Source organism: Parasteatoda tepidariorum, chromosome 5 (genome assembly GCF_043381705.1).
Source record: "Parasteatoda tepidariorum isolate YZ-2023 chromosome 5, CAS_Ptep_4.0, whole genome shotgun sequence".
Classification (NCBI taxonomy): domain Eukaryota; kingdom Metazoa; phylum Arthropoda; class Arachnida; order Araneae; family Theridiidae; genus Parasteatoda; species Parasteatoda tepidariorum.
This window is the reverse complement of record NC_092208.1, coordinates 30,791,926-30,807,767: the sequence shown is the minus strand read 5'-3', so window position 1 is coordinate 30,807,767 and position 15,842 is coordinate 30,791,926. Positions and strand designations below refer to the sequence as shown.

The following is a 15,842-nucleotide window of genomic DNA, read 5'->3' as shown; positions in this document are numbered from 1 at the left end:
CTCGGGTACTAAGTTAACGCAATTAATCAGATATTTCGAAATGACTTCTGCTTTTCTAGAGTTGATGCTAACTGGAAATACCTCAGAACCATGGAGAAATCTGAGGGTTTTTAAATCTCAGTAGACAATCGAGTTAAAGTTATTAGTCGCAAAAAAGTTTATTAGTCATTTTGGGGGACAAAACCGTTTCTGAAATTTTACATTATTTGATTAATGAGCTATTCTTCGGTAAGTAGGATGTATTTTTTAAAAAAAAATTTGATTTTTTATATTTTAAAGATTTAGAGAAAAAAATAAATTTTTTATATGTATATATGTGTGTGCCAGAAGCAGATCATATATACATTAAACATACATCAAAACTACGTCACTGTATGATATGCTATGTTTTGTTCATTTATTCATACAATGATTTAATACAAACTATTTTAAGGATTTTCATGCTCTTAAAGAAATGAAAAAAAAATTGTATAAAATGGCATCTAGTAATTGAGAAAAAAAAATTTCAGTAACCACTTTTTGTTTCCCATTTACTAACCTCGGCCGATTGAGAGATATCGAACTATTTCTTTGAATGTAAAAACTCGTGGCTGAACAATGGCAACTGGTTCACTAACTAAGTAATGGATTCCACCAGGGAATATATGATCTTGTAAGTTATATCCAACAGGAAGATCTGCAATAACAGGTATCTAAAAGAAAATTATCAAATATAAATAACTTATAACTGTCATTATCGCTTGTTTTTAAAAGAGATTTCACATATTTTTTTTTAAACATGCAGTTTACATTTGCCAGCATTTTATCCAAAACTAATATAAATATATCACATTTAAGAAAAACACAGATCTACGATATTTTTTTTACAATTTCGTTTTGTTTTGGAACCAGAAATTTTTACTACATTTGGCTTTTTGGGTATTTGATCTGTAAAAAAGTATATTTTTAATTAACTCTACTTTTAATAATTATTCACGGTAATTACACTATAAGAACTGAGGTGTAATATCGCTCCAAATATGTTGTTAAACAACGCAAAAAATAGTGTGAAGGAACACTTTATTCTGGGCTAACACCAATCCAGTGTTCATAAGAGATTTGAAGGATGTTATTTAAATCTAAACACTTATAAATAGAATAATTTTACTCCAAAATCACACACTCTTACTCATCAATGTTGGCACGCAATCGCAAAAAAGTAACGCCAAGTAAAATATTGCGAGTCGATCGCATATAATTTAGAATGAACTGGCGAGAGTTGGTTATTATTTTCAACGCTGTTGTTCTTCAGAAACAAAAATTTGCCTTTAAATATGTATTATATTATAATGATTTTATACTGCATAAATTCTATTCGCCTCCGCTCTATTAAGCCTAGTTCGAATTCATCTTAAGTTCTTCTCTGTGCTATGCGCATGCTTGTTGTGCAAAACTAATGTTAAAAATTAGTGTGTATATTGATTCTAAATTGACTTCTACTTTATGCTGCAATTAGTTTATTTTATAACCGTCGTTGAACAGCCGACCCAATTTTTGGGTTCATGATTACTAATGCTCAACTCCGTAGCCTTGTAATTCTGAACCCAATCCAGAAGACAAGGTAACTTCTGAACCAAATATTGGGAGAAATGCGCCTTTGTGAAAGATTTTTGATAGAACTAACCCACATTTGCGTTACATGAAGAGGAAAACCACGAAAATCTCCCGCGGTTAACCTGACGGCAAGGGGACTCTAACCCATGATCCGTCTACCACTGAGGGTATTTTACGTCAGCACTGTGGTCGACGCGAGCCGGGTGTGGAAATCGAATCGAATAGCCATCATCGGGATTTGAAACCGGTTTACCTTATTCGAAGGCGAGCGCTCTATCCCCTAAGCCACCACGGCTCTTTATAATGTATTGTAAAATTAACTTTGCTGACTCTTATGTGCATCTTATCTTACTGTAATCATAAATTTTAGTGTTACTGAATAATAAAAATTACTTTACACCAAGTAGTGTAAAAGATCTTTAGCGTAGTTAAACAATAGTAATGTATGACGTTTTACTACATCACTTTGGTGTAAAGTAGTTGCCACTATTTTTGTCGCTGAGAAACTCTAAAAGTTTTTACAGTGTACTAAAATATTGCTCTCATCACCTATAATTAAAAAAGAATTGCACTGATTATAGTTTATATGCTTCGGTTGAATAATGATTATTAAATAGTTTTTTCTGACTCATTTAGATTTGTGAGATGGAGAAACGTAGAATATATTCTTTATACTTCGCAATTTTAAAAAACTAACACCGATTCTGTAAAATTGAATGATTTTTTTTCAGCAGAAACAGTCGAATATCAAGTTTTTTTTAATAAAAAGCTGAAAAAAGTATTTTACTAACTTCAGAAAAACGATAGGAAATATTTTCAGAAATACGTTCTACTAAATTTTTGATAATGAGTAATGATTACATAAATATTATTATACGAAATTGTAAACATAATATACAAATACGATACGTAACATAATAATTATACAAATGATTATACACTGTAAAAAAAAAATCCGGATCAAATTACGGAAATAGTGACATCACTCAGAGTGCCAGTACTTTTCACCGTAAAACCCATTTTTTACTGTAAAATTTTGATCAAATAAAAAATATGATGAACCAAAAATTTTACAGTAATATTTATTTATTGTAAAATCACTGAATCACTATAATTAAATAAATATTAATGCAAAATAATTTTTTTGCATTTTACGGTAAAAACTGATTTTGCGGTAAAATGAATTTTAAGGTTGCTGCACTCAGAGCGCCAGTACTTTTAACCATAATTTGATCAGGAATTTTTTACATTGCGTAATACACTATAATTCTTGCAGATTTTTTACAAAATTATACTGTTAAAAGGTACCATACCATTGGATTAGAGCAGTAGCTATGTTTTCAAATTTTTATACTATTTTGTTTCAGCATTTATTTTGAAACATAATAAATTATACTTGGATTTATTGAATACTTATATAAACGTGAAAACGTAATTAAAGAGTAATTTTTACAAATTAATACTTTCCGAATCAATTTCAGAAATTTGCTTAGCAAAATGTTGCTACATAAAAATAAAGTTGCTAAGCACATGATGAGCTGTAACTGTGTCTTAATATCCGTTCAGTTTAAATTTTTCTGTGATCAAAGCATGGGTGACTTTAAATGTTAAAAGAAATTAATTTCGAATTGCACATTATATCAGCTTGCAAATTTTTAGTTGTAATTTTATCTTGAAATATCAGTTGACTAACGGATTTTACTTATGCACTGCAAAAAATCCCGGATTTCACTTACAGTATATAGTACTGGTAATTTAAGTGGATCATCCGTAAAATCCATTTTACCGTAAATCCCTTGTTACCGTAAAATATTATACCGTAATTTTGACAGTAAAAGTAATTAGAATGATTCAGTAGTTTTAAGGTAATTATTACAGTAAAAATTGCGGTATATCAGATTTTTCTGTCTGTAACATGATCCGGAAAAATGGATTTTATGGTAGAAAGTACCGGCAGCTGTAAGTGCTGATAATTTTTAGCATAATTTGATGCAGAATATATTTTTAATTTGGAATAGAGCATTTGAGAAGTTAATTTCAAAAATTACATCCTGTAATTTTCCATCATGATTATTTTTTTGAAGAAAATAATTTGCAAAATGATGCCATACGATTAGTATTTAATTAGAAATTTCCCTCCATATTGGCGTTCGAATACTACGATTTTTTTTTAATGAAAACCTGACAAACATATTACGACTGGAGGGAAATTTTAAAAAGTTTTTTTCAAATTTGCTGTGTTTTTCATTTAACCTTTTTTTATTACCCACATAAATATTTGTCATAAAAATCTCACTGTTAAATGGTCCATGAAGTTATGTTTTGATTTGTAATTCTTTTTTTCTGACATTGCAGTCGTGGATTAGGTCATAAAATTAAAAAAAAAGAAGAAGTTTATTTTCTAAATACTAAAATCTATTTTACAAAAAAACATTTATTAAATATTTTCTAGCCTGAAATTACACTATTAAATGCATATTTTTTTGTTTATTAATTTAATAAAAATTCAGTTGTATAACTTTTTTTGAGATAGCTCTTCACCGAAGAAAAATTATAATTAACAATTTAAATCAAATCGAGAGCGTTTTAATGGGAGCGAAACTTCATCCTCAAATTTCAACATTGAAAATTATTTTTTAATTCAACTCACTTTACATGATCTTATGCTACTTTCGAAGCATAAATATACATATAATTCCATTGAAAATATCATCTTCCAGAGATTTATCGAGAAAGAATTTACAACGAAAAACAATTATTGATTCGAAAAATATCAAAATTTCTTCTTTCCTTCAGGGTGAATATTTTCAAATTTGTCCTGATTTTTAATAAGGAACTAAAAAAATATCTTACAGATTCTATTTTAGTTATTCTATAGTAGAAGCAAAAATATCACGCAAATAAGCCAACAAGAACTGATTTTGGTCGATACTTAAAGGACGAAAAAAAATTAGATTATTATTAGATTGCGTTCCATCAGTTTTCTTATGCCTCATTTAAATTTGTTTGTTATTTTTCTTTTTGGAAAAAAAAATAATCAGTCAAATTGAAAGTATGGAAAGGTTGAAGGTTTTATTATAATCAAAAGTAAACGCAAAATTAATGTTCCCTTAAAAACGTTTTTTTTATTTTTATTTTTAATTTTTTTAGAGATCATTTTTTGGCGAGGCATTTCAATTAATGACCCGAGGCGATGTACAGATTTAAACAAGCCTTGCACCACTGAGTATATAAGATATTATATAGGAGAAAAATTAAAAAATAAAAAATAAAGAAACACGCGAGCACTGGATATTAACGTACTTTTTTAATTATAGCAAATTTATTGCCAGAAAAACTGCAGTCATAAATTTGCAATAAATTACCTATATTTAAATATTCTTAAAAATAGATTAAATTTTTGATCTACTGTTCGCAGATTCGTTGCGTTGACAAAACAAAACGTGAGTATTTCTCTTACTGAATTACTTATTGATATTTATAGAGTGAAAGTTTTGTAAAATGGTCTATTAATCACATTTATTCGGTTGGATTAGTTTAGGTTTTATACTCATAACACTTGTGGATTGTTGTTTTAATTCTTAATCTATTTTTTCTAAGCGATTTACAAAGAAATTTAAGGTTTTCAATTTCTAAGTAGCTTGAATGCAATAACAATTAAAATACTAATGACCATAGTTTAAATTCATTCGTTTAATTAAACAAATTGTGATGTATTCTTTTCTTCTTTATCTTTTTATTTTATCTTTATCTTTTAATTTAAATTCTTTTTTTTTCTATAGTTGGTTCCGTAATAAATTTTATAAATATACATAGAAAAATCGTTTCTAAAAGGAAATCATTAAAAAAAGAAAAACATAATTTTTATGGCTTTCACAATACTATGACGATGCAACTGTTATTAATTATCATGACGTCACCTTGTCAGGTGAATTAATAACAGTAGAATATAAAAATATAATTGTAAAATGTTTAAATTTATAGAAATTGCAATAGACCTATTAGAGTATTCATTAGTGTAATAAACAGATGCCTATGCAAAATGACTGATATATTCTCAAAATGATTTATTATTGCTTTTATAAAAATTTACATTTATGTTCAAAGGCTGATATTTCCCAAAATTAAACAAATTTGATAAGCTATTTTTCTTATTTTAAAAGAGATGCAAAGCAATATAATTTTTAACTAATAACCAAAATCACTGCCGTAAAATTATTTTTTTACAAAAGAAGTTATAGCATAGTAAGGTTTTCAGGAGTTGTAATGGTGGTTTGCAGAAAAAAATGACGGTATTCGTTATTTAAGCTTCAAGAGGTATGCAAGGTTAAATAAATAATACCAAGAAACTGAATCAGTAAGATATCACTTGATTAAAAAAAACAGCTATATGCAGATGAACAGTGCAGACATATTCAGACCTGAATGCATACATCTAGCAAGTCTTGAGGATGAGCGTCCATTTCGAGTGCTTGAAACCAACTTCTATTTCCATCTGCATATTTTGAAGCCGATGATGCATAAGTATAGTACGTGCCTTATAAAAAAATTTTCATCCCGGTAATTAATGCTTTATAAAAAAAATTTATAATTTTTTTTCCATGTTTCATAAAAAAGTTTTTAAACTCATACTAGTGTGAAGTTTCCATCTTTTAAAGGATAGTAACTTTCGGTTATTCGACTGATTCCAGAAATGTATACTGGAATGGATGGGCACAATTATTTTAAATATGTATAAAACTATAACTTACTCCCATTTCTTGAAGGTGATGTTTTGGGCCGATTCCGGAAAGCATAAGCAGCTGAGGACTGTTGATGGATCCTGCCGAAACAATGATTTCTTTACGTGCTTTAACAATGTATGTCATTTTAAGTCGATCGAATTCGATTGCTTTTGCTTTCTTATGATGATCAAAATGAATCTAAAACAAAAAGAAAAGAAACGGTTTTGTATAAAAATGTACGAATTGGCAATAAATGTTAAAGAATTGCATCTATACTTTTTTAAAAAAATAATATTTATTGTATTGTTACATGAACCAATTTTACTTAGTGTTTTTAGACAGACTATTCTCCGTTTATATTGCATAAATAATAAACAATGTTTTAAAGTGTCATTCAAACATAGTTGATTAAGTTCACATATAAAGATGATACAAAAATAGTTGATAAAAAATAAGTTGACTTCATATATAGTTAATTTAAACAGTTCTAAAATTTTAAACGGTTTAAACTTTTATATAGTAAATTTTGACATTTTTAAAATAATTTTTGTTCTTTGTGAATCGTAGACAAAAATCATTATTGGGATTCATACTATAGCCAAGCAAACACGTGCTTTCATGGAAATTTTCATTTAAATAGGAAATTATGAAGTGGAGATGAATATTTAAAAGGAAATTAAAGCGCCCCTACATCAGATAGTTTTTTAGAAAAAGGAGTTACAACTCCAATTCTAAGGTTAATAGCATAATTAAAGCAATGTCTTGACTTTTGCGAACCTGCATACTTTACTTCCAAGTTAACAATCAAAATTAGCAACGATCCATGAAATGCTGGTAGAGTTTCATGTCACCACCCGGGATAGAACCCCAGCCCTTCATAATGAAAACTCTGTACCTTACTTACTGTGCTGTCGTGACTCAGAGCTGAATATGTGATAACTATCCCCAGTATATGTTTGGGATTATTGCATCTTCAAACAGAGCAAAAGTATATAGTTATTTTTTTCAACATACAATTGAAAGATAATATTCAAGTAGAGAGGAATATGAGTTACCATAAAATTGCATAGCTCAAATGTATTTTAAAATAGGATGAATTACATTATATCATAGGAGCCCACAATGGGCTACGTTTTCAAAAATTGCAAAATCTACGATATCATTGGATAGTAGGGTATGTATTGTACAAATGTACGCCGTCATCGGGTAGGACGGTATGCTCAAATTTACGGTATCGTTGAATAGTACGGAATGTACAAATGTACGGTATCATTTTACAAAAAAGTAAGGTCTTTTTCAGGTTGTTTTGAGGTTTACAAACGTAAAAACTAGACCTGAGGTAGAATATGAGGTTATGTTTTGCTCCAAAAATAACCTCATTAATAAACGTCAATTTCAACCTCATAAACTCATCCTCAAATGTAACTCAGCAATACTTTTAGTTGAGATTGGGTGAAATTATTCACACCTCAAAAATACTAGTGCAGAAAAAATAGCCTGTACACCTCAGAAATAACCTCGCTTAGCTTGTGGCTATGAAGTAGATTTTCAACAACCTCAAATGTGAATAAAAACAACTTCATACACCTTGATTTTGCACCTTGAGAGGTTGATCTTTTAAGGTTGTTTTTGAAGTCATTCTTAATACTTCAACATAATAAATAAGTAAACCTTACCTTAATCAACCTTACTTTAATCTGAATAAACTTTAAATCAATATTGACATCTCAAAACAACTTCTAATAAACTCAAAAACACCTTAAATTTTTTAAAGGTCATAAAATGTGCATCAGTACAATGATGGGTTTTGGTCTGTTGGTCAGATTCTACTTGCAAATGTTCAACATTTAAAAAACAATAAACCCTGGCAAGTTTGACTTAGTTTTAACGTGCAGAGCACTTGACTTTTGGTTCATTAAAACTGAAATATTTCTGTATCGTTTATTTAAAAAAAACATTTAATAATATTTTTGAAAAAAAAATAATTACAAAAGTTTATTGCACTCAAATTTCGAAGTATAGTTTTTGTGACTTACTTTACTATGGAAAGACAAAATTAAAATGAGATTTGACAATATAGTATATTCCTTATAATTCAACATATTTCAGATTATAAGTCTAACGTCAAAATAATGCATAAATTATTGAAGAAAATAAAAAATTAGGCATAATGAAAAATATTATCTAAGTTTGACAGGTATATAATTACCAACACTGTTAAAAATTCCGGAACAAAGTGCGGTACAAAGCAACGGCACTTTGGGTGCATCTTCCATAAAAACTATTTCTACCGTAAAATATTATATCATAATTTTAACAGTTGTATTTATTTAATTAGAGTGATTCAGTGATTTTACGGTAATTAATACTATAAAAATTACGGTATATGCGATTTTTGGGTTCAGTAACATGTTCCGGTAAAAATAGATTTTACGGTAAAAAATACTGAATTAACGTAATTTCATCCGAAATTTTATGCAATTTGTTTGAGTATCATGACATAGTTACTTTCTTAATTTCAGTGTATTTATTAAAAAAGAAATCTAGAATTGTTCAGCCTAATTCAATATTGTGAATTCAAATCTTACCTTGGTTGCGTACGCATAAGTAACTATATCCAGGTTCTTTCTCTTTTTAGCTGGTTGTAAAAATGCTTTTGAAGTGCTGCATCTGGCTCCCCGTCTTGTTGTTCCTTGCGGAATCAAAATACCTAAAATGGAGTAATCAACATATTTTGAATGCGATAGTAGTTTGGGCAGTCATGACACGAACAAATATTAATAAATATTTGAAAATTACAAATTTGTATTAAAATTCTGAAACGTCGTGGAACTTCGTTGGAATTTTAGTACTGATTTCATTTTGTTCCAAGTTTGGGATATCTTTACTTACTTGGTGTATTTCCATTTTGTGTTTCGTGCTATGTATCAACATCTTAATTATAATTTAGAACTCAGTTTAATTTTAATTGACGCATTTAAAGAAAACAAAACATTTTGAACTTTATCACACAAAATATACTTTCAACTAAAGGAATTTTTAAGTGGCACATACGCTCTGAAATTAATAACAAACTTTATTTATGCAGTTTGCAATTAATAATTAATCTTTGTTTTGAAGGCAAACCATTAAGAAAAGAAGTTCGAAAATTTCTCGCTCTTTACCCTCCTTGTGCTTTAAACAAGGTTCAGCGTGGAGTTTCTGAAGGAAAAAAAATTGTGAGAGAGAGCATTAGAGAGAGAAGACAGCTTTATACCATGATTGAAGTACTGTTCATTACAAAAAGTTTTAAACCATTCTTTAAAACTACTCTTAACGAACACGAATAAGCCTGTTTACTTATCTTATAATCGCTATAGCAGGTTTTTTGGCATAATTTTACAACCGGCATTGAACTTTAGATCCAATTCTGCTTTTATGACAACCAATTTTCAACTAGGTAGACTTGCAGTTTTGAGCCCAACCTAGAAAACAAGGGAACTCCTGGATCAAGCTTTAGGGAAAACTGGCCTTCTCAGTGGACTTTTAAATAGAACCAAACTACATTTGCGTTACATGGAGAGAAAAAGCACGAGAACTTCCCACGGTTTGCCGAATGGCAAAGGGATTCTAATCTATGATCCTTGGGAAGGAGATCCTAACCTAACTTATGACTGGGGATATTTTACGTCAGCACTGTGGTCGATGTGATCTGGGAGCAGAATTCGTATCAACCAGCTACCACTTGGATTCGAACCTGAGGCACATCATTAAAAAGTGAAAGCTTCCAAGAATCATTGCAACTCACTATAGCAAGTTCGAAAGTTCCTCAATGCAATTTAGCTCTTATACTTTAGCAATGGAATTAAATTAAAGCTTTTTCTCTAATCGATTTGTACTTAGGGCCAATTTATAAGAATCGATCCTTTAAGAGAAAAAATAGTACACTAAGTGCTTCATTATTATTTATTCTTATTTTCCTGAAAAAAAATTCTGTCTATCGTGATATGAAGCAATATAATATAAAGCAAAGTATCCCGGAAATACTGAGACAAGCTCATTGGCTCTGGGAGAGATAAGGCATGTAATGAGGATAAAGAATTACGTAGTAACCCACGACTAAAAATGTCATCGTACGCCATTAGCTATTCTGAACGTATTGTCCGTTTGTCTTCAAAGCTGAAAATATCTTAATTTGTTGTTAATTTTGCGTTAAACGAATAATGTTGTGGGCTGATAAAACCGCAATCGCCAACTGTCCTTCCGACGACAAAACCACAATTTTGTGCCAAGTTATACCTTCGTCTTAAATACATATCCGTTATTTAAAATATCAGTGTATCAGCAGGTATATAGATCGAAGAGTATAATTATCTTTTTATAAGTAATTATCATAAGCTTATAAACTTAAATAAAATTTATTAAGAATATACTTTTTTATAAAACAGTATTTATAAATAATAGTTAAAATACTAATATAACGTGAAATTACATTATAATTAGTCTTAGGTACTTCGAAAATTTTTTCATTTGTAGGTAATATCTCCTGAAATAATAATTAATAATACTTTATCTAATAAGTAAAACAAAAAAAGAACTATTGTTGAATAGTCTAATGAGTATTAGAAAGTTATCTAATGTTTAACATTTATGCTTAATTTGTTTCTCTTACTGTAATCTAATTAAAAATAAATAAATTACGTGCAATGCTTATTTAGGAATAAAGATATCTGAAAAATTTGGAAAAACAAGGCCCTTTAGTTATCTGGATTATTTTTTGAAAAACCGTAGGTGGTTTGGTTTTATCAAGACCAGATTTAATCACATAAATTATTATTGATTTTTTTTCTAAATAGTTATTACTATGACTTATTATTAACTATGATTTTTCATAATTTTTTTTCAATATTTATAAAAAAACAGGTTCGGCGGCTGTTATATTAGGTAAATTAAATTTAAAACATTCTTCTTAAAACGTAATTAAATATAATAAATTGATATAATAAGATTATGCTGTTCTATTTTTTAGATAATCGGGAAAAGTATTTGTTTGTTTTCCCAGTAGCGAAGCATAACTTAACCGAATTATTTAAAATATCTTGTTAAAACTTTCAGAAACTTTTTGTTTAGCAAAAAAAAAAAAAAAATGTATAAAAATTGCAATGGGAATTGAAAATGAGCTCTCTGCTCTCTTTTTAGTTCAGTGATTCGGAAAAAATGGAAAGAAATCAAAAACAGTTAAACACGTGTACGAAGGATCAAATACTAACTTCATTGATATGCAAGTAGAGAGTGTATTCCCAGATTAACAGATCAAAAAGTAAAACCTACCCTAAAGTAAAACCTACCCTAAAGATACAAAGTCATAAATGAAATTAGGTTACTTCAAATAGGAATGTTGTATTTTTAGTCGAAATTTTTTGTTTTTAATACTGTAAATGAATTTTTTCCTCGAGTGTTCCTTCGAGTCGAAATATTAAAACAAAACCGGTTGGTTTTATTAAAAGAACAGTCTCTTTTTTTATTGAAATGTCTATTTTTCTCACAATGTTTAGTGTTGGACTGCAAATTCAAGATGGAGATTTTTACTCTATTTCCTTAAATTTTTCTAAAGTATTTTAGTAGTTTTTTTAAAGGTATAAATAGTTTTAAAGAATAAGTTCAACAAATATTTTACGCGACACTTCATGTTTTTTTTTGTTTTATTATTATTATTTGCATGAATTCCATTTGAAAAAGTTCTTTGATGATAATTAAGGCAGTTTCATTTTCAAGATCGAATCACAACAAGAAAAGAGAAAACAATAGCGATAGGCTATAAAAATGACAGGAAAAAAGCAAAAAAAAAAAAACATTAGTTGCATCGTTATTAGTAACACAACAAAGAAAATGTGAAAAATAGTTGCATTGTTATAAGAATCACTAGAAAAAATAAATAAGTAATTGTATTGTCATAAAAATCACAACAAGAAAGAAAAAATAATAGTAATATTGTTATAAAAATGACAGAAAAAAGAAAAATACATTAATTGCATTGTTATTGGTAGCGCAATATGAAAAATAAAGCTTTAATTGTATTATACCATATCACTGTATCATAGAAGTATTGTTATAAAAATGATAGCAAAAGCTAAAAATATTAGTTGTACTGTTATAAGTAGTTAGAACAGCAGGAAAATGAAAGCTTTAGTAGTATAGTTCTAAGAATTACCACAAGAAAGGGGAAAAAAATAGTTGTAAGAACCACAAAAAGCAAGGGGAAAAATAGTATTGTTATAAAAATGTCAGCAAAAAGGAAAAACATTAGTTGCATTTTTGTTAGTAGTACAAAAAAAAAGAAATCTTTAATTGTATTACTTAAAGAATCATTACAAGAAAAGAAAATCCATAACTGTCTTGTTATGAAAAAAATAACAGAAAGAAAAACATTAGTTGCATTGTTACTAGTAACACCACAAAAAAAGCATTTATTGAATTATCACAAGAAAAAAAGTAGTTGTAAAAAGAACAAGAAAGGGGAAAATAACAGTATTGTTATAAAAATGACAACAAAAAAGACAAACATTAGTTGCATTGTTATTAGTAGCAAAAAAAGAAAACTTTAATTGTAATATCTTAAGAATCGTTACGAAAAAAGGAAATACATAACAGTCTGTTATGAAAATGGCAGCAAAAAGAAAAACATTAGTTGCATTGTTATTAGTAGCACAAAGAAGAGAACTTTAGTTGTATTGCTTGAAAGATCACGCCGAAATAAAGAAAGCTTTGGTTGTATTGTTATAAAAATCACAGCAAGATATAGGAAACGTTAGTTGCATTATTGAAAGATCAAAGCAAGAAAAAAAATAGCTGTAATGTTATGAGTTATTAATATCACGGCAAGAAAAGCAAAACATTCCTTTTAATATTATAAGAAACACAATAAAAAAATGACAACGTTAGATCTATTATTATTAGAATTTTAGCAAGAAAAGGAAAATTCAACAACCTTGTTAGTTTTATTAACATTAATTTGATTAATTAGTACAATATTAATTATTCACGTATTCATATGAATTCTATACCCATTTTTATGCGATCACGTACTATCAAATAATTAGAATATTGAGAAGTTAACATAATATATTCTAATTAATTATTGCAGTGGATATTTAAAACTACGAATGCAGTTACAAAAGCACACTTTCTTGGAACGCTTCTCCATTTTTCGACGGATTTAGATTTTTGGCTCTCAAAATGATGGAAAGGGGAGATTTAGGAGATGGAATTAACACCATTAATAAAAAATAAACTCACCTTTTAAAAAAGCGGTGAGTTTTAACATTTTTATTCCTCGAAAAATATTAGAACTAAATCGCTCAAGTGCTTGGTTTTGACCTTTAAAATTGAATTAATTAAAATGAAAACTTTAAAAAGTCATAGATACAAATCCTATATAATTCATAAATACGACTGAAATTGCCTCATGTCACTAATGCGGAAATCCTCTTGTCACTTGTGAGGAAAATATTTTTTTCCCGTTTAAATACTTAAAAGAAAGAATGAAGAAAAAAAGACACCGTCGATCGCTCTTTTGAAAAAAAAAGTATTTTGATCATACTTTTCTGTTTCTGGAAACTTCAATACCCGAAAGAGAGCCTTGGTGACACAGAAGATGGAGAGCTAGCTTCCCAATGATATAAAAGGTTCGAATCCCAGCGATGGCTGGTGAATACGAATTCCGCATCTGGCTCATGCCGACAACAATGCTGGCGTAAAATATCCTCAGTGGTAGACAGATCACGAATTAGAATCTCTTAGCCATCGGGCAAACCGTGGAAGGTTTTCGCGGATTTCCTTTCCATGTAGCGCAAGTGCGGTATAATTCCATAAAAAGGTCCTCCACTATAGCAAATTTCTCTAAATACTTAAGAAGCTCCTTTGTCTTCCGGATTGGGATCAAAATTACGGAGTTACAAGGCTCCCGAGTTGAACATTGGTAGTCGTAAACTCAAAATTAGGTCGGCTGATTAACGACTGTTATAAAATTAATTAAAACATCTGAAGGAAAATCTTGGTTGCTCAGGTGATAGAGCGTTCGCCTCCCGATGAGTTGACCTTGGTTCAAACATTTGCGGTGGCTGGTTGATACAAATTCTGCTCCCGGTTCTCACAGACCACAGTGCTGATGTAAAAATATCCTCAGTGATAGATCATGGGCTAGAATTTCTTTGCCGTTGGGCTAACGTGGGTGCCTTTCTGTATTTTTCCTCTCCATGTAATGCGAATGCGAGTTAGTTCTCTCAAAGAGTTCTCCATTAAGAATAGTTCGCCCCAATGCTTGATCCGGGAGTTCTCTTGTCTTCTGGGGTTAGGTTCAACGTTTAAAGACAACGGAATTGAACTTTGGTAGTCATAAGCTCAGAATGTGGTCGGCTATTCAACGCCAGTTATGAAATAAAATGCCCGAAGGAGTGTAATCTTTATTGGGTTGAAAAGGAGTGTATTTATTAGGAGAAAGAACATTTTTGTGTTGATTTCGCAATTTAATTCATATATGAGACTAGCTATGGTTTAAATGCTCCATTTGAAACCATTAAAATTAAATCGTAATAGGTGAAAATCCGATTATTAGATAAAAAATTATTCAAGATTCTCTTTTTCTGCTCACTGTTCATGCATGATTACATAAATGATTGTTATTATGATACTATCATGAACACTATCACTAATTATTTTTTCATGCAATATTTTTTGACGTACTATGTCAGAGGTGGCCAACCTGCTGCTCGCGAGCCACATGCGGCTCTTTGATGGATTATTTGTGGCTCTCGATAAATGTACCCGAGTTCGCTTTCAATTTTTGTGATATTATATTTTAAAAAGTTATTATCGCTCCGTATGTATTTCAGAATGTCCTTTAAATTACTGAGAACAAATATGAAAGATTAAGTGCCACGTTGTTCAATTCAAGGTGAGTTTTCTATTTCCAATATAATTATGACGCAAAAAGCATCTGAAGAATTAGAATTAATAGAGATGCAAGAAGATCAAGCTTTACAATTAAAATATAAGTCGACGTTGATTACTGAATTTTGGAAATTGAACCAGAATCGAAGTATCCTGAATTAAAAAAGGCTGATTGTAGAATTATTTCAATATTCGGAACAACGCACTTATGTGAGTCATTTTATTCCACTTTAAAATTCGTGAAATCTAAAAACCGATCAGTATTAACTAACTAGCATTTGAAAGAATTACTGAGGAGTGCTGTCGCCAATTATTCACCAAATTTTAAAGAAGTATCAAGTAAAATAAATATGTTTAATTTTTAATATTTAAATTCAATACACATATTTTGTACTTTTGCTTTTATGTTCTCAATAAATATAATTTATGTAAAAAAAAAATTTTAAGACCTTTTTTTGCATACCTTTTGAATACGTATTTAATTGCGGCTCGCAGAAAATTATAAATTTTGAAAAATGGCTCGACTATCAATGAGCTTGGCCACCCCTGTACTATATCATCAAAAAATAATAAATAAATAAACAATAAAAAGTACGC

The 15,842-nt window shown here is 29.3% G+C and overlaps 1 protein-coding gene across 1 annotated transcript in view; it reads right to left on the bottom strand.

Annotated features, from left to right (window-relative positions):
• The window catches only part of LOC107449348 (glucose dehydrogenase [FAD, quinone]), a 121,381-nt gene that overhangs the window by 9,619 nt on the left and 95,920 nt on the right, over window positions 1-15,842 (bottom strand). Inside the window, exons 5-7 of the mRNA XM_016064849.4 lie at window positions 8,906-9,027; window positions 6,345-6,515; window positions 539-692 (exon numbers count right to left, since the gene is read on the bottom strand). Of these exons, the coding sequence (XP_015920335.1) occupies window positions 539-692; window positions 6,345-6,515; window positions 8,906-9,027 (447 nt within the window). The remainder of the gene's footprint in view (window positions 1-538; window positions 693-6,344; window positions 6,516-8,905; window positions 9,028-15,842) is intronic.